This window comes from Polyodon spathula, chromosome 2, assembly GCF_017654505.1.
Source record: "Polyodon spathula isolate WHYD16114869_AA chromosome 2, ASM1765450v1, whole genome shotgun sequence".
NCBI lineage: Eukaryota > Metazoa > Chordata > Actinopteri > Acipenseriformes > Polyodontidae > Polyodon > Polyodon spathula.
This window is the reverse complement of record NC_054535.1, coordinates 65,793,496-65,813,460: the sequence shown is the minus strand read 5'-3', so window position 1 is coordinate 65,813,460 and position 19,965 is coordinate 65,793,496. Positions and strand designations below refer to the sequence as shown.

At 36.5% G+C, this 19,965-nt stretch overlaps 1 protein-coding gene across 2 annotated transcripts in view; it reads right to left on the bottom strand.

Moving 5' to 3' along the window:
• The window catches only part of LOC121299199 (proprotein convertase subtilisin/kexin type 5-like), a 168,205-nt gene extending 153,559 nt beyond the window's left edge, over positions 1-14,646 (bottom strand). For both annotated transcript variants that reach the window (XM_041226833.1, XM_041226841.1), the window contains exons 1-2: positions 14,165-14,646; positions 9,087-9,191 (exon numbers count right to left, since the gene is read on the bottom strand). In XM_041226833.1, the coding sequence (XP_041082767.1) occupies positions 9,087-9,191; positions 14,165-14,344 (285 nt within the window). In that variant the 5' untranslated portion in view covers positions 14,345-14,646. The remainder of the gene's footprint in view (positions 1-9,086; positions 9,192-14,164) is intronic.
• Between the last annotated feature and the right edge of the window lie 5,319 nt (positions 14,647-19,965).

Here is a 19,965-nt window from a genome sequence, read left to right as displayed (position 1 = left end):
ATTGCAGCAAGCTTGAAGGAAAAATTACGCCGACGTCTGTGACCGCTGTCATTGTATGCCCTTGGGCAGCTTCGGTATAGAATATTCAGGTTTTGGGTCTTTAGGAGGTAAACACCGATTAGGTAATGGTTACATTTCTATTTCAGGGAACAAGGATTATGACAGTAACCTAACGTTTGCACTGTAAAACAGAAAGTCTTACAACTGGCAGCAGACAGAGAATATAGTGAAATACAAACCATATTTCAGTGTTTCACATCTTATGAATGAGACACTTTAAATAAGTCACATATTTACATATTGTCATCAACATTTGATGCTTCTTAAAATCGAGGGGCCTGAATTTGAGGAGTACGACCCCAGCAGAGATACTGAATATTGGCTCTTCTGGTGGTACCAAGCACATCAGGGGCTATAACAGATAACTTTCTTTGTAACTCTCTTGGTGCTTGAGGTCTGACGGAGTTTGAATTATTATTAATTTTGGTTTTGCCATGAACACAAATTAGAAGGGCTCAAATTTGGCCAAGTATATTTGGACTGAAATACTTTTACTTTTTATCTTTAATTTCATGAAGCAACAATAGTTATTAATCATAATTAATTGTGTTCAGTGTTAAATAAAAGCAAAATGAAATAAAACACATTTATTAACATTTGATTGCGGTCTGAACAATGGAACCCTGCCATATACAACATGCATTAACATTTGTAATGCCATCCCACCCAGAACCTTTTCACTGGCTGGTGAATAACCAGAATTATTATTATTAGAAAACTACTAAGCTTTACATTTTTTATCTATTTGCCAGAGGAACATTTTTCATAAATTGCTTATACAGGTCTCAAATTCAGGGTTTGTAACACACATCATGCAAACGGTCTCTCTAATTTAGAATATTTTGGAAGCAGTATGGTCAGAAATTTCAAGCGTTTTAACTTTTCTGCAATGTCTTCTTCTAAAGGTCAAGGTCGTCCTCATTTTGATTCACATAAGATGACCACCTGCTAATCATTCTCTCATAACGTTGGGGGCAGAAAATGATGGGTTTACTAGTAAGGAACAGGGGAAAGAGGAATTATTTTTTTCCTTCTCCCAGGAAAAAAAAGGTATGCAATTAGCAAATGACAATTAAGTCTTGTTGTAACCCAGAAGACATTGGTGATACAGTTGAGTGACCCTAGGAAGGGAAGGGGTTCCCAATAGGAATTATTTCAAAGGTCTGAAATAGCTGCACCAACGTTGCTTCAAAAACAATGTTTCCATAATGCCTGTTTCTTTCAAAGAAACAGTGCTATAAATAACTGACTGGGTATTTCATTAGGTTTGTGAACTTTCACCCTACAATAAATGCTTGTATGATTCATATAATTCAATTAGAAGAGATATCACATTTCAAATATACGCTTACATAAATGATAAACTTAAATTACTGAATAAACTCAATTTTCCAGGAACTTTCAAAAGTCATCCCAGAGCCTGCATAAAAAACTAAATGGCTAGAATAAAACCTATTAAGTTCTGAGGAATACTCTATTTTCCAGCGAGCACAATCCTCAAAAATATGGTCTAACCAGCCACAGCCTCGCCAGAACACTACCTGGAAAGCACCCAGTCAGACTCACCACAACACTACAGCGATTCGGTTTCTGACCCTTATTTTGGTATGAATCACTACAAAGTGATCTGAAACAATGCTGCTCATCCACCAAATCCTAGCAACAAAATTAAAATATGTATTTGTGGTTAATTTAGAAAGAATACATTGTTGGTCAGTAACATAGCAGGTTCCTCAGATCAATCAATTTATCCATCTATTTTATATAGTGTCTTTCACAGTGGACCACCATTACAAAGTGCTTTACGAGATAGTGAGGAATAATACATAATACATTACATTAAATACAGTGATGGTGAATGAAGTAATTTGCCTCTGGTTTACACAGGCTGGAGGGGGAAGGGATGGATGGTGCTCAGTTTTTTCCAAATTGTATTTATTAGAGTTAGAGTATATTTTGTATGTTTCAAACATATTCTACTAGTGCTTTGGATACTATACCCTGCTCCATACATGGCAGTGGCACCATATAGTTTCTACGTATAACAATTTGATAGCGGATTAGTATACAAATCAAAAGATCAAATTGTGTATGTGAGTGACATTTAATGTGTGATTTATAGTATTCATACATTGTCAAACAGTTTCTGTTAACAGGAGAAATAAAACGGCACCTAGCGAACCTTCTAAGGTTAAAAACAATCTTCAAACCCCTGGCTAGCAAATAAAAACCTTTGAACACAGCCCTACTGATCAGAATCTTCAAAAACTAGTGATCACAACAACTCAAAGTAAACTATACATGAGCAGCTAATATGAAGTGTTCTAGTAGCTAATCCATCACATTTACCAAGTGGTTCTCAACAGATGATCTGTAGATGACGCCCATATATTACCTATAGAAAGTCTACACCCTCTTGAACTTTTTTCACGTTTTGTTGTGTCAATGCCTCAGAGTTTCATGCATTTTAAATTAGGATTTTTTTGCACTTATCTACACACCATACTCCACACTGTTAAGGGGAAAAAAGTTTTTTATTGAGATAGATTGTGTGTTAAAAATACAAAACTGAAAGATCATAATTGGATAAGTCTCCACCCCCATGAGTTAATACTTGGTAGAAGCACCTTTGGCAGCAATTACAGCTGTGAGTCTGTTGGGATAGGTCTCTACCAACTTTGCTCACCTAGATTTCGCAATATTTGACCACTCCTCTTTAGAAAACTGTTAAAGCTCTGTCAAGTTCCTTGCGGAGCGTTGATGGACAGCAATCTTCAAGGAATGCCACAAATTTTCGATTAGATTTAGGTCTGGGCTCTGACTATGCCACTCAAGGACATTTACCTTTTTGTTCCTTAGCCACTCTAGTGTAGCTTTGACTGTGTGCTTTGGGTCGTTGTCATGCTGAAAGGTGAACTTCCGTCCTAGTTTCAGCTTTCTTGCAGAGAGCAGCAGGGTTTCCTTAAGGACTTTTCTGTACTTTACTCCATTCATTATCTCTTCTTTCCTAACAAGTGACCCAGTCCCTTCCGATGAGAAACATCCCCATAACATGATCCTGCCATCACCATGCTTCACAGAAGGGATGGTGTTCTTTGGATGATGCACTGTGTTGGGTTTGTGCCACATAATGCTTTGAATTTAGGCCAAAAAAGTTCAATTTTAGTGTTGTGGCAAAAAATGTTGTGGTCTAACAAGGCAACAGAATGGATACTTCGAATGCAATTCAAGGTGGTCTTTTTTGAGAAAATACAGGCCAGATTTGTGGAGTGCTTGAGATATTGTTGTCACATGCACAGTTTGACCAATCTTGGTCATAAAAGTCTGTAGCTCTTGCAAAATTGCCAATGACCTCTTGGTAGCCTCTCTGATCAGTCTTCTTGCTTGGTCATCCAGTTTGGAGGGACGGCCTGATCTAGGCAGGGTCTTGGTGGTGCCATAAACCTTCCACTTCTTAATAATCATCTTGACTGTGCTCCAAGGGATATTCAAGGCCTTTGATATTTTTTTTATACCCATGCCCTGATCTGTGCCTTTCAACTTTGTCCCGGAGTTCTTTTGAGAGCTCCTTGGTGCTCATGGTTGAGTCTTTGCTTTGAAATGCAATACCCAGCTACAGGAATTCTGCTGAATTTATCCTGAAATCATGTGAATCAATACAATTTAACTCAGGTGGAGGCCACTTAACTTGGTGTGTGATTTTGAAGGCGATTCGTTACACCTGAGCTAATTTAAGATTGCTATTACAAGGGGCGTGGACACTTATCCAACCAAGCTATTTTATTTTTTTTATTTTTTTAATTAATTATCTACAAATTTGTAAAATATTTTTTTCACTTGAAAGTTGTGGAACTGTGTGTGTGTGTGTGTGTGTGTGTGTGTATATATATATATATATATATATATATATATATATATATATATGTATATATATATATATATATATATATATATGCTAATTTCACTATAATGAACCATTCTTATAATGAACACCCGCTTTTAACGATCACAACAGCAAGAACCAATTTTTGCCCTATTAGCATGATCACATACAGGATCGACCCGGATACAACGATTCTCTACTGTCACTGAACTTTCTCTAGTGTCAAGTGTGTTATTCTCTCAGTGAAAACAAAGACCATTGTTGACTAATTCAAAGATAACGCTAATTCAAAGATGACCTATTGTAGTACAAATCATGTATGACAAATGCAATCGTTGTCTGTCCGTCATCTTAACACAAACTGCAACCAGGCGACGGGTGTGAGGAGCAATCTACGCTGGATAGTTCCTTCAAAAGAAAGGACATGTAATGACTTTTCATTTCTTTACTGTTTTCATTTAAACATACCTGTAGCAAGGTGACTGCCCTGCACAGGGGGAAATTAGTGTTGGTGTAGTTTATATGTGGAAATGAGTTTCTTTTGTGTGCTTTTTGGAGTGGTTATGTTTGATCAAATGATTGTTTACAGACTGTAACATGGTATTTGTGAAGGCAATGCCCAGCCAAGGGCGTATGAAGAAGCAGGAGTCGTCCTAAGGAATACCAGCTCATAAATAGTTTAGTTTAGGGGATATTGATCCCAAGTAATGTATAGCGAGGGTTACATAGTGTAGCAGGTCCCTGGAGTGGGACGCCTCGTTCAGTAAGGCTAGCGTTCGCCCTGTGGACCCTTTTACTTGTAGTTTTTGCACTGTGTTTTATTTTGCCTTTTGTACAGTCTCCTGTATGTGTCCTCTATGTGTTACCATCGTTGGTAGAGTCACATGACCCGTTTGTTTACTATGTTTTGTGGTTAATAAATCCTGTGTGCCTGTGTCTGCATTTCAACTCTAACTCCCATGTCTCTGTCTTGCAATGCAGTTTCCCACACGAGTACCATGTCACAATACAGTTTAAATGTTGATCAATGTGAAGTAATCTTTATAAAAGTACTATATATTGATGTTCAATTCAAATTTGATGTTTTGTCATTATTTTGATAAGAAAAATACCAAGCCCTATTATAATGAACATCTTGATATAACAAACATTTCTCCAGGTCAGTATATATTGTAGCATCCTATACACGATATACGCTCCTTGCAAAAGAGCCGGCCCTTTTGTACAGCGGTATCGGCGCTATGTTTTAGTGCAAGAGGTCCCGGGTTCGCGCCCACCCTCCACCTGTGTGTGAATTGCTTCGCCCTGTGTGAGGCGCCTGCCTGCATTAACCGGGATCACTACATTGGTGTCAGAAGTGGACGCAGGTACCCCAGCACGCACTCGTCGGACTGTAGCTTGGTGAGCAAATCCAGGGCAGACTAGACGCTGGCAGGGGGGAAGGCAGCAGCAGGGCTGGTAGGTGACGTAACCACATATAATTACATAAGCCCGATATACGCTCCTTGCAAAGGAGCCGGCTCCTTTGTAGAGCGGTATCGGCGCTATGCTTTAGTGCCAGAGGTCCCGGGTTCGCACTCGCCCTCCACCTGTGTGTGGATTGCATCACCCTGTGTGTGAGGCGCCTGCCTGCATTAACCGGGATCGCTACAATATATATTATCACATAACACACACGGTTAACTAATGTCACTGTGTAAGCCTCGCTTTTTTTGTTTGTTTTAAAACCTTGGTTGATATCCCTTATTCTGTTATTAATTTCTTTAAAATTGTACAGCATTTAAAAATGCACTGAAAAGGCAGGGTGCGAGCTGACATTTATGAACAAACCAGTTACTATAGCACAATGCATGATCAAACCTTTTAAATGTAGCCGGACCATGCTGGAATAAGCTTTCATTTATAAAACAGCTTGGTTGTGGTTGTAACCTTATAATTTATAAGGTCATACAATGCAGGATTCTACGATAATGTGGCACACATTACTTTTTTGTAAAAACCACTGGCGACGACTAAATTTAAAAGTAAATAAATAAAAATAAATAAATAAATTGGGTGGAAGGTTAATAACAATCCAAGATTGACTGCCAAAGATATTCAAAGTGAATTTGCTGCAAGTGAGACTGGGGTTTCCATTTCAACCGTTGGTCGAGTACTGAATGGTGAAGGTCTCAATGGTCATAGGCCAAAGAAATAGCCACTCTTAGGAAAATGTCACAAGGACAATCACTTAAAGTTTGCAAAATGGTATTTGAATGATATGAGTTCTGGTTAAAGGTTTTGTGGAGTGATGAAACAAAAATAAAGCTATTTCATCACGCTGGTAGTCATTATGTTTAGAGAAAGTCTGGTGAGGTGGACAAAGAAAAGAACATCATACCTACTGTCAAGCATGGAGGTGGTAATACAGGGTTAGAAACTCTTGCTCGCCAGAGGCAAATTAAATCTGATGAGGACTAGTTGTTGTCTGTGTCTCAGTAGTCCTCTGGGCGAGAACTTAGAACAAAAATACAGATTAAAAAATGCAGGAAAGGCAACTTTCTAACAGGGTGTCGCAGTGGTGAATAAGCACTCACAATTAATGCTTAGAAAACAGTCACAAAGAACTGAAACCTCCCTTCATCTTCCCTGCAATGCCAACCTCACTTAATGATGTCTTACGTTTGTGTTCTTCCTCTGCAGGGGATGCAAAGTTTATCGTTTGAATTTAATGAAACACGTTGCATCTTCTGAAGTGTAAAGTCATTTTACAAAAATGTGGAGATTTTATACTGGGTTACAACCGTGATTGAAGATGTCATTAGCAAAGAGGGCGGGTTGTACTAATGAGGTCAAACAATAGGCTACGTTTTACTAAACATTTTAAAACGAATAAACAAACAATTACCGTAGTGAACATTATCGTAGAATGTTGCTTAAAACATAACACAGTATATTCATAACAAAAGTTGAGTTCTTATCTATAAACAGTAACACGTTTAAAGCTTGGGACTCGCTGTCTGTAGCTTGGTGTTGTTTACATTATCGTCAGCATATTTTAAAAGTGATTGGAAGATGAAATTACTTTTTTAAAAACACACTTCTTATACCAATACAGTACTAGTGCGCGATAATCAGTTTGTTTGAATACCAGGCTTTAATCACTGCTAATAGGTGCACAGGGGGTGATTCTTTGGTCCCGCCTAGTGCAAATCACCCGTTTTGCTTCACAAGCAGAACTATTATTGCAGCGTTTAAAAATATAAAATCCATTTATACAAAGTCTTCATACCCTGACAAGGAAAATGAAATTAATATCTAGTTGAGGCAATAAGAATCTCTTTTAAATGATTTCAATATTTGTTAATGGCATGCTTTTGGCATGATTTTTTGTGATTTTTATTTTTGTGATTTTTTGATTTTTATAACATTCTTCAACGTAACATTGTTCCAGTTCATTCAAATTCCGAGGAAAAAAAAAAATCACAAAAAATCATGCCAAAAGCATGCCATTAACAAATATTGAAATCATTTAAAAGAGATTCTTATTGCCTCAACTAGATATTAATTTCATTTTCCTTGTCAGGGTATGAATACTTTTGAATTAACATTTTTGGAGTTTTGCAAAAATAAATAAATGAAATATATAACTGTAGACAGCTATTTCTTGTAACTTTTTCCTCATCCACAAAAGCAAAACTTTTGCTATAAAAGATTTTCCCTATAATTACACTGTGTAACAATTTTTTTTTGTTTGTTTTTTTTTGTTTTTTGTTCCTGAGTAGTAAGTGTTATTTCCTAATTGCTTATGCCTCAAAAGTATAGAAAATGGCTATTATTCCCCACAGACTTTGCTTTTGTGACCAGGACAGTGATATTTCAATATAATCGTAAATCTCGAAAAACTACTCACGTCTAAATCTTTTGCAGTCATTTTTGTATTACTTTAGTACAAATACATGTTAATTTGGATTCATATGTTGTTTTTTTCTGACTTTATGTGAACGAAAAGACACAAAAGCGCCCATTTTCTCATTGGAAATAGTGATATTTCAAAATATCACTGTCCTGGTCACAAAAGCAAAGTTTGTGGGGAATAATAGCCATTTTCTATACTTTTGAGGCATAAGCAATTAGGAAATAACACTTACTACCCAGGAACAAAAAACAAAAAAAAATGTGTTGCAGGGTGTAATGGTATATCCCAATCCCTTGGCTGTGCAAAATGTAGTTCAGTTTTAAGGCCGCTACACACCAGATGATTTTTCATCGAACCACAAGGTAACGGCATTACCACACACACCTGAAGAGACACAGACAAACTCCGACAGATTTGAAAACTGCCAAACCGACACTATTTCAAAATATATGGCAATCAAACACACCGGGCTTACTCATTTTCGCTTGTTGCATTGCGTCTGGTGTGTAGCAGCCTTTAAATCTTTCATTTTGGTTTTATTGAAAACTGACAGGATGTTAAAAACAGCTGAGAACTGATGAAAGACAAAGCGATCATAACCAACTTGCAACCCTACAGTATAACAAATGAAAAAAAAAAAAAAATCTACAGCTAAACTATCTAGAATTTAAAGATTTTTAATTATGTTTGTAACAGCACAAACAATGGTATTGGCCATTAGTAGAGTTGTTAATTTTTTAATTTTTTTTTTTTTTTTTTTTTTTTTCAAACAAAAGATATCACAACAGTATGAAACAATACATAATACTGGTAATTCATTTCAGAATCCATGGTTATCAGTACAAAGATTTCAAGGCTTTATTTGTTGCAAAACTGGTAATGCTGTAGTTTGCTCATGGTCATCTGCTTATGATTCTACTCACTAATTTCTCAGAGCAACAGTATCTCAAACTATATAATTTTGCTTTTTGTTATGATTTTTGTTTTGTTTTTGGCGCCTTGAAATGGAATTACAAAGAAATGTAAAGACAGCAACTTATGATGCTTAGAGTAATATGCAGTTCATACATGTAACACTTGTTGGCATCATCGTCCCATTCCAGTTCTAACAAGGACAGAAAAAGGGTAAAAGAAAGTGCATCAACACTTCATTAGGCAGGAATCCATGCAGCACAATGCAGTGTGGTATTACTGATTAAAAATGTAGGTCTGTCTCAATGACACTCGCTAGATGGATATTCTTACCTCTGGTTCCATTGAAATGAAGTTATGTGTTCCCCTGCTAGAAAGCGTTGACCTTTTTATTGTTCTTCTATGGAAAAAATGGTAGTAATCCTTCAAGTCTCCAATCTGCAGAGGAAGACAAAAAAACATATACTTATTTTATTGAAGAAAAATAGCCAAGTAGATTTTAATTAAGTTGTCAGTATGAAAGCTCATAAATAATACATTTCCCTCAGGTGATCGTAAATGTTACTGGATACACCCCCTCCCCCTCCGATCACCTTTCAAGGAAAATAAATGATATGAAGTAATTTCATTAGCACATTTACACAAGCTGGGTCCTGAGTATCATTACAATGACGCCAATCACAAGAGAATAACGATCACCTCTATAGGGTCTGCTCCATGTTAAAAATCCCGCCGGTGACCTGGCCCTTTAAATCTTTTTTAAAGATCTTTTACTCAGACAGCTCTACCGGCAGGGCATGGTTCAAAAGAGGAGACTCATAGCTTTAAAACGAGGTCCTGTTCGTGCATTTCCGGCATTGGGCCTTGTAAGTAGAAAGTTGTGAATGCTAGTGTTTTGCAATTTTACTGCTGAGCTATAAGACAGACCTACCTCAGTGCAGTAAACATTTTCAGACAAAGCCTTTACAAAATAAAGACCTATTTTCCGATAAATATTTGTTTTCCGTTTGTGGATCAGATACACGTCACAAGCCAGCTGTTAAGGTTAGGTTGCTATGGTCACCTCCCTGCCAGGCTTGAAGTCACACTGAATAGCTCCATCATGCACCACATGGTCAGGGTCCCTGTCACAAATAATATCTTTGTGTGGTTTTTGTTATCTATACTGAACAGGGTGATTCTCTGACTATTTCACTTTTTTATTTATTTTTTTATTTTTTTATGGAAGCCTAGTGTGTGTACATGCATTTCATGAATGACATGAACCTGTAACCTTTATAGTTACAGGCACAAATCTAACAATAAAAATTTAAAAAAAAACAGGCGAAAACAGTTCGGACCCTAAAGGCATTTTAAAAAGGTTTTAAAAATCATATTGGCACTAGCAATAAAAACGACAAGGCCCCCTCAAATTCTATTTGGGATCTTTTGGTTCTTTGCTTCTTTATTATATCTCAAATCGTAATGTGCAAATTTGCCATACTGTATATTAAATTGTCTGTTTGCTGTCAATTCATTTTAAGTCATATTTAAGGATCATTCTGTGCAACAACCAACTCATTTTCAGGCATTGTAGCAACTGCCGCATTACTAACAATAACGTGCTTACAGTCTACAGTTTATTCGCAATGCAAGTCAAGGTCAACATGCAATACTCTTAATGGGTACAGCATTGATTAAGACATCAGTCTGTCATTTCTAAATCTGAATATTGACTTGGACAAAAATATTTTGATGACAATTGCTTGTGCTATTAAATTACATTTATTAATGAAGAAGATAGTCGAGTTGATTACATTTACCAGTTAATTAACTGCACAGAGAGACGTGTGCACTCATGAAAGCTAAGCACTGTGAAGACCTAATTTACTTATACATAATCCACATTCAAAACCTACTTTTCTGCCAGAACACGCCTGGAAACCCATTACTACCTCAAACAATAATACCACATGAAGCATATGCAAAAATCTTTAGTAAAATATTTAGAGGAATGCATTTTCAAATATGTATTAAAAAGGCCGAACCCTGAAACCTAGACTAAGTTCTGTTGGCATTTATCATATCACGGCTAAAGTAAGTAAGTAATAAAAATGATGCACAGGCACTGATCTTTAAAGAAACAGAGCACTTAAACAAATGCTACAGACACAACCTGCTGCCAGTGCTAAATATAACTAGTATGTTCCTTTTCGATCCTGTGACCATTATCCAACATATATTGTTAGTTTATTACTTTAATTTGTATCCGCTGGGATAAAGACTACATAACCCATTAGATAACTTAAGTAATATTTTGTATTTCCAGATACTCTGACAGTTTTGTATGAGGAACTGTTTTTCACCTGCCCCATGTTTTCTCTGTGTGACTGTCAATCAGAAAAGCACGATGAAACCTGAAATCAAACCCTCAAACAAAGCTGGTCATTTTGATGCATTTCCTATTACTATAAATAAGAAACTTTTGTTAAAATTAATTTGTTTGCTTGCCAAGTTTGAAATGAATAAAAGAAAAACAAAGATATTTTTAAATCTCTAAATATAATAAACTATAGCAATGCTGTATGCTGTTGATGCGAATTCCACTCTAGCATATATTCTACTGTATCATCCTCTCTGTCTAACCCAGGAAAATTTCATACATAAGAGCTGTGCTTATAAACAGGATCAGTGGTATCCTTAGAAAGAGGATTACTCTGGCTTTCTGAAGGCTGCAACTCCTTTCTAAATAACACACTGTTTTTTTGTTTTTTTTTTTCAATTTTAAACCTACACTTATTTTCAATACATAATGCATCACTGTCATGGGAATGGGGAATTCAGTAATATGCATTTACAAAGTGGGTCTACTTTTTGGTGAGGAATTAAGTCCTTACATTTTACAGAATTCTCTGACCATTGTGCTCTATTTGATTTGTAGCCCTACTGTTAATTATCAGCAAACAAGATTCAGCAAGGGTCAAAGTAGAAGGCTTACGTTATCACCTAGCCAGGCACATTTTTCACTAGCTAGCACATACATGAAACAAAGGAAGATTACTTTACAGGAAGCGTCAAAGTGCAAGCAGCTCATAAATATGTATCCTGACCTCTGTGGGATATAAACTAGCATCCACATTTACTGGGAATTAAAAGAAAAGAATATTAACTTGTAATATGATGTATTTTATTGACTACTGGATGCATAAAATAGAATGACAATCTTTTATCCTTTCATTATATATTCAGGTTTCACATTAAAATGTGACAGTTGTTTTTCAGAATGTAATTTGAAAAGCATTTTCTTTAATTTTCAGCCCTCACACACAATTGAAGATGACGTCCTGTATTATTTTATGTGAACCATGTCCTTTCAGATATTGTTTGGTTGCTAAGCAACTGACTTGTTGACAAATGTGTCATTTATTTGAGTTCTTAGTGGAATTGTAGAACTTTAAAAGGGGTTCACAGCTTTTGAACAGTCAGAGTCTACTGTTGCCATACTGTTCTTAAAACAATTTCAATGCGTTTACTTTAAGAATGAGGAACAGTCTCCAGATACAGTTTCCTGGATCTTATATTGTTAAGATTGCACAGATCTGGGACCCTTTTGAGAGATGCCAGCACCAGAGACTGCAGTCTGTTATTATCAGCAGTGCAGGCAATGCTAGACAATGGAGATGTGGGCTTTCTAGTACAGTGCATATTACCCCTCCATTGTGCCTCAATCCTGCACTGGCAAGTTCACAGGAGATGTGAGGGGGGTTCCTGTGCACACACACCCACACCACTCCCTAACCAGAAACCAATTCAGAATGACCTTTGATTACAGTGCATCTGCATATCAGGGAACCTGTTGCTTGCACAGAGACAGTGTTAACCCATTAAGTATCAAATAATTGTACTCAAAAAAAAAAAATCAGAATGCTAGCTGTATATGTAATTTGATACATTACATTTAGACATAACGTCTTAATTTCCTCTAACTATACTGTTATGTAAAAGTGAAAATGTAAACATCTGCCTGTTATTTTAATTATCTTTAACAAAAACAATACAGTTAGAGGAAATAAAAACAGGTAAATGTCAGTTAAAAATTATCCAAAAAATTACAACGTAGCCTGTCTAATGAGGACAATGACATTTCATTCCTTTCTGATAGAACTTTAAACCTCAAGGTTATTCGACAAATTGAACATTCAGTATCGTTTTACATTTCCTAAATATCTTGCATGATTGAAATATTGCAATAAATTGCACTTATTTATTTATTTATTTATTTATTTTAAATTAAACTGCACAGCGGATCGACAACTGTGTACCTTCAAAAGCGGCTACTTTATCTTTTCGTTTTGGAACTACCTCACAAACATTCTCAATTAAGTTTAAGTGAGAAGGGGATACATAATTTCTGAGTTGCTCCCGTTGTAGTTGTTGAAACTCTCCCGGTTGCAGCAATTGTGCCCTCCTTGTTTGATCTTGAATGTGTCATCCATTTGTCATCTTGTTGACGAGATTGACACAAACACAAACTAGACATACATTCTCTCTCTAAATGCACAAAGATCAAATAACTGTTAAACCCACAGCCAGACTTTTGCGTGTTCCTTTATTTTTTATATCGCTAATAACCATAGATGTTAATTTTGCAGAGAATGTCTATGTTATTCAAACTCGATACTGACACCGTTATTTAAACACTGTGGGTGTTTTAAAGTCAATGTTTTTGGCTACAACATAAAACGATAGGGTAGGTATTAGGTAGCCCATGTGGAATAGAATAACCCAACTTGTCACAGTGCATTCATTCAGTAACCAACAGTTATAAATACTTTAATAAATGTTAATCAAGCAAACAATGCTGGTCACCTGTCTGCTATTTACTGATCTGTGTTATGCTGAAATCATAACGCATTCACGCAAATAGGAAAGTCATGCCAGTAGCAACAATTTTACATTTAAAGGTATGCGAACGCTAAAGCATTAACATATATATGTGTGTGTGTGTGTGTGTGTGTGTGTGGTTGCTTAGTGAGAGTTGTATTCCGAGTGATGGCATTTAAGAGATCATACTTTACTATTGTTAGCTTCAAATTGTACCACAGCATTGTTTATTTTGTGATTATGATGTATCAGGCAAATGCTGTTTAAGAAATACAAAGTTTGAAGCCTGAGTAATGTAGGGCAGAACTCTGTATAGCGCAAAAAAGCTTACTATTGATTTAAATCTTGCACGAGCTGCAAGAAAATAAAAGACGCCGGAACAAGAACACAAGTCATTTCACAGCTGGAGACCAAGAAAACTGATTACAATTGTTAACGGCTAAATTGTTTCTAAACTTATACACGGGATTCAAACAACATGCATATATTAAATAATTATGCAATAACCATAACATTTAAAAAAAAAATGAAATCGAACTGTAACTTACCTGTCCCATGTTACTATAACCATATTTGTTTGCTATCCTGTCTGCATCCTCAGAAGCACCAGTTATTCTCACAGCCCAGTGGTTCGTGTACATCCGAGTCCTGCACAGCGGCAACACACATACAAGCCAAAGCGCCAGAACACACACAAACTCTCTGTTTAAATGACTTTTCCAACCCATCTTTTGCAGTCTCTCTTCGGGCTCTCTTTATCAAATCCTTTACACCTCCAATTTCGCAAACAAACACGCGTGTTTGCACCAGAGATCAACTGTATCACAGAACGCTCTTCAACATTCACACATGATCACTGATGAACTCATAAAGGAGAATTATTTTGCTTGTATAAAAACTGGATAAATCTTCTGAGATTGTAGTGTTTAGTTCTTTTCGTTTCCACTTCTTTTTCCCCGTCTTCTTTCCTCTTAGTGGTGAGTGTGTAAATGTTTGCAGAGCTCTGGTTACAGTTACTCTGAGACTCTGATCTCCGGTTTCTCTCTTGTGATGAAATGGCTGCAGCGCCTCCTCCAAATTACTAGACACACTCAGGAGAGTAAACGCTCCCAACAGCTTTCATTAGGCCTCCGCTGGGTCTTAAAGAGACGAAATTACACCTGTACACTTCAACAAGTAAAACATCTTCAACAGCATATTTTAGTAGCTTCTGAAATTGGCATGGTATGCTATTAGCATATACATTGTATATCGTGATACTAATGTTATTCAACCATGTGAAATTTCTTTAATTCCGATAGTTTTGTTAGATGGCTTGTATTAGGTCATGTGTATCAGATGAAGATGGTGTCTTAGCTTTACTCTTTTTGTAAATGCATTTAACTATAGTATTTTAACTATAAGATATATAGTACAGGTTGCTGTAAGCTACAATCAGAGTTTCACCATACTTTTGGGCAGCTGCTCTAACCGCTGGTGGGTGGATATTTCACCCAATACAATATTCTTTATACTTTGGTAAATCAATTAGCTTTATTAATCCGTATCTGTTTACTACACAATCAAAGTAACAAGAATTGCATACATGATGAATCTAGACAACTGGCTTAATTGGGTCAATTAAAGTGAAATGTAATTTTTAATTATAAACCCCTGAGCAATTTTCTTGAGAAAAATGATATGTAAGTTACAAATATATTTTCCCATGGTACTCTGAGTGCTGGTAACATCTATGCCAGTCTTGATTTGCTACTGAAAAAGTTCACTAAAATTTGACAAAAATTGACAACTTATAAACAGAGACAAATCTCTTCATCTCCCCTATGATTCTGTTAGCCAAACCTCACATCAGCAAAGCGCATCTTCCCCTCAACCTGGTATTGCTAATTCCTGTGGTCAGTATCATTTTGGAATGCGAAAATTCCTGTCCTGGAGGCAGGGTGGGTCATATAAGATAGGCCAGACTCCATCTTTAGTTAACTCCTTTGCTTTTAGGACCTTCTAGGCTTGAATGATTGAATATACAGACAGAGTCTCAAAGCTTGCTTTTTTATTTTTTAAATGTAGTGCAAATTTAACAGCAAGCTTGGTGACTTGGTACATGTTTAGGACTCCTTAAATTAAATTCACGATCACATAAATAAGTTGTTATTGTCAATATTGTTATTATCGAAAATCTATGTAGCCAAATAATGACATCAAACGTATCAATCAGGGCACACAAATAAATAGAATCCAACTCATAGTATTACAACTTTATGTCATGTTTCCCTTAAAGGGTCATACATGGGAATTTTGTGAAGCCCAGGATTTTCAATGGGCCCACTGTGACATGCATATTATTACAGAAAGCCATGTGAAAGAGGGGGAAAAAATCCCAGAAGGGCATTCACCTCTCTTCACCTCCCCTTTTCATATTTACCCACACCCTGATCTGCTATTCTTGCACTTATTAAAATTATGTATAAACACTGAAGGTGTTAAAATATAAAATTACATTTTAGACAATATTAATACCAGAGAAGGCTACCTATTCCTATAACATTTTAGTTTCTCTTCTATTTTAAATTCCTGTAGGCTGCATCATGTTTGTTATATCTTGCCTGGTCCCATACACAATATATACATATAGTCTGTGGCATTTTGATTTACATGGTGAACCATTTTACATACATGAAACACATTAAACAATCTGCATTTTCAGATTAATGTCTTTCATCTTTAATATTGCATTATTTGTTTTCTCTATCTTTTTTCTTTGTTGTTTCAGCTAAGATCATTGTTTACCAAGCAAACATTTCTGAAGGGAAGTGACATGATTAGCTGAATGTAACTGATTAATGGATCTGGACCTACAGCATGCAGACATTATGTCCTGTCTATCTGTCTCTCTGCAAATTTGTAACTTATCTGTTAATATGCCTTATTTACTTAATTACTGGTAAGAAATACAGTTCTTGAAATGAAGGTGTCACGGATAGCTCTGCGGTGACGTCAGGCCAGGAAGTAGACAGACAACAATACTGTGAGCGAAGTGCTGATGTGCGAGTTTAATTATAAATAAATAAAAATATTTAACAAAACAAAACACTGTACACAAAAGAAAATAGCACGTTGGCCAAAATGGACACAGAACACACAAGTTTCACGCTGCTATAAACCCAGCATGAACAGCAATTGTAATTTGTTTTCATTTGACTTCACCTCCTGACTCGTTCCGCCTTTGAACACACCAGCCACGTATCACCCGTGATCACCCTATTTATACACCTGTGGCTGGAGCCTCAATTAATTATTTAATCAATTATTCAATTCATGGCTTCGGTAACATTCCCATGTGTTTTTGCAGGGATCATTTTATCTTCCTCCCTGTCACAAACTATTACACACACACACACACACACACACACACACACACACACACACATCCCGTGCTCACATACCAACATACCTTTCAATTCACCCATGCTACATAACCCACAGTATACACACAATAAACCATAATACACCCAGGGGAGGGGGTGACCCCATTACACATCTCCCACCTAAAAGGCCATGGAGGGTGTTGGTCGGGTGATATGTCAGACCTCGCCAACGACAAAGCACCATTCTTCAACTTTTACGCAGATGAGGCATACGTCCATCCCTTGGTCCATTCTCCTCCACTCTCAAAAACAACACAAAAAAAAGATCATTTTAAAAATAACTGTGTTGCCGCAGTACTGTTCATGGCCTGCATAGTGAAGGCGCTGTACATGTAATATGACATGTTTAAACTTTGCAAACCGATTGAAACCAATCGCCAGATCCTGTAAAATTGCATTCCAAAGCATAACATACTGCCTGCTATCACAGAAAATTCATATTGTTATTAATTACATGGGGCAGTGTGCTCAGGACTTAACTCAATTCACGGCTCCAGCCACATTCCCACGTGTTTTTTGTAGGGAGGACTTTATCTCCCTCTCTGTCACCCACTTTTTCACTCACACACACACACACACATATCCCCGTGCTCACATACCAACATACCTTTTAATTCACCCATGCTACGTAACCCACAGTATACACACAATAAACCATAATACACCCAGGGGAGGGAGTTACCCTGGCACAGACAGTTTAAATCTTTTAAAAAACCCTGATAAGTAAGGTACCTTTTTTTATAGATGTGGTTCTGTTTTTCAAAGCTTAAATTACACTGAGCATCTTTTCCAGATTTTGTGTGAATTTACTTAAGTATACATTTTGATACCTAAACTAACCATCAAAACTGACTTTGTCAGGGCATTTATATATATATAATGTATATATATGATATTAATATGGTTGTACCAAAATCAAAAATCATTTGAGTTTCGAATTTTCCAATGTTTGTCGTGAATTTTACTTAAGTAACCTAATTTCAAAAATTGGTAGTTTTTGACTTTGAACATATATATATATATATATATATATATATATATATATATATATATATATATATATATATATAGTAAGAAGAGGGGATTCTTAAGTGTCAAGTCAGGGCTCGTTCACTGTCTTCTTGTGCTTGAAACAGTAGATTTCCACCCAGGAACAGTTTAAACCAAGACAGTACCTGGATATTGTATTATTTGCAGTGCTTTCATAAAATAAAATGAACAAAAGACAAAACAAAACCTAGCTCATATCTGAGCCTAAACTGATCAGTTGTAGTTTCACTAAAATAAATACTGGACAGCTAGGCTGTTTACCAGTGGCAAAACATATAACACCCCGCTTTCAACCCAAACTTAATCAAAATATAAATAATACCTTCTGGTTCAGTCTCAGTCCTTTCTACCAGGAGGCCTTAGCCTAAGCACAGACAATACCATCAGGGTTTCCCTTGCTTTTATCCAGGGGTTCATCAGACCCAGGTGCTTCACCTGCCTTTTGATACAGTGCATGCTGGTAAATGTAGTCCTGGTCTTTAAGTAGGTCCCCAGGACTACATTTCTCTCTACCTCCAGATAAAGGGGAAAAGTACCATCCTGGAATCTTGCATTAATGTATCTCCCCTCTACTATATCATATGGGAGATACTGAAATTGGAGAAGGAATCTATGAAAAAGACCTAGGAGTTTTTGTTCACTCAGAAATGTCTTCATCTAGACAATGTGGGGAATATAAAAAAGGCTAACAAGATGCTCGGATACATTGTGAAAAGTGTTGAATTTAAATCAAGGGAAGTAATGTTAAAACTGTACAATGCACTAGTAAGACCTCATCTTGAATATTGTGTGCAGTTCTGGTCACCTCGCTATAAAAAAGATATTGCTGCTCTAGAAAGAGTGCAAAGAAGAGCGACCAGAATTATTCCGGGCTTAAAAGGCATGTCATATGCAGACAGGCTAAAAGAATTGAATCTGTTCAGTCTTGAACAAAGAAGACTACGTGGCGACCTAATTCGAACATTCAAAATTCTAAAAGGTATTGACAGTGTCGACCCAAGGGACTTTTTCAGCCTGAAAAAAGAAACAAGGACCAGGGGTCACAAATGGAGTTTAGACAAAGGGGCATTCAGAACAGAAGATAGGAGGCACTTTTTTACACAGAGAATTGTGAGGGTCTGGAATCAACTGCCCAGTAATGTTATTGAAGCTGACACCCTGGGATCCTTCAAGAAGGTGCTTGATGAGATTTTGGGATCAATAAGCTACTAACAACCAAACGAGCAAGATGGGCCGAATGGCCTCCTCTCGTTTGTAAACTTTCTTTTGTTCTTATGTTCTTAGGTACTATTTTACCTATAATATATATATATATATATATATATATATATATATATATATATATATATATATATATATATATATATATATATATATACACACACACAAATATTCATTCCTCTTGTTTTCACAGTTTGTTGTGTTACAACCTGAAATTTTGTTGCATTTAAATGGGATTTTTTTTCCCCTTTGATTTACACAACCTGGTCAACACTTTGAAGAGGCAAGATAATGTTTATTGTGAAACAACAGTTAATGAAAAATAAAAAAAAAACCTGAAATGTCTTGGTTAATAAGTATTAGTTATAATGATTCCCCCTCCCCCCCCCCCCCCCCCCCCCCCCCCGAGTCAATACTTGCTAGAACCACCTTTGGCAGCAATTACAGCTGTGTCTTTTGGGGTAAGTCTCTACCAGGTTTGCACATCTGGATCGTGCAATATTCGTCCATTCTTCTTGGCAAAATTGTTCAAGCTGTCAGGTTGGATGAGGACTGTTGATGGACAGCAATCTTCACGTCTTGCCACAGATTCTCAATAGGATTCAAGTCCGGGCTTTGACTTGGTCACTTTAGGACTTTCACGTTCTTTGGGT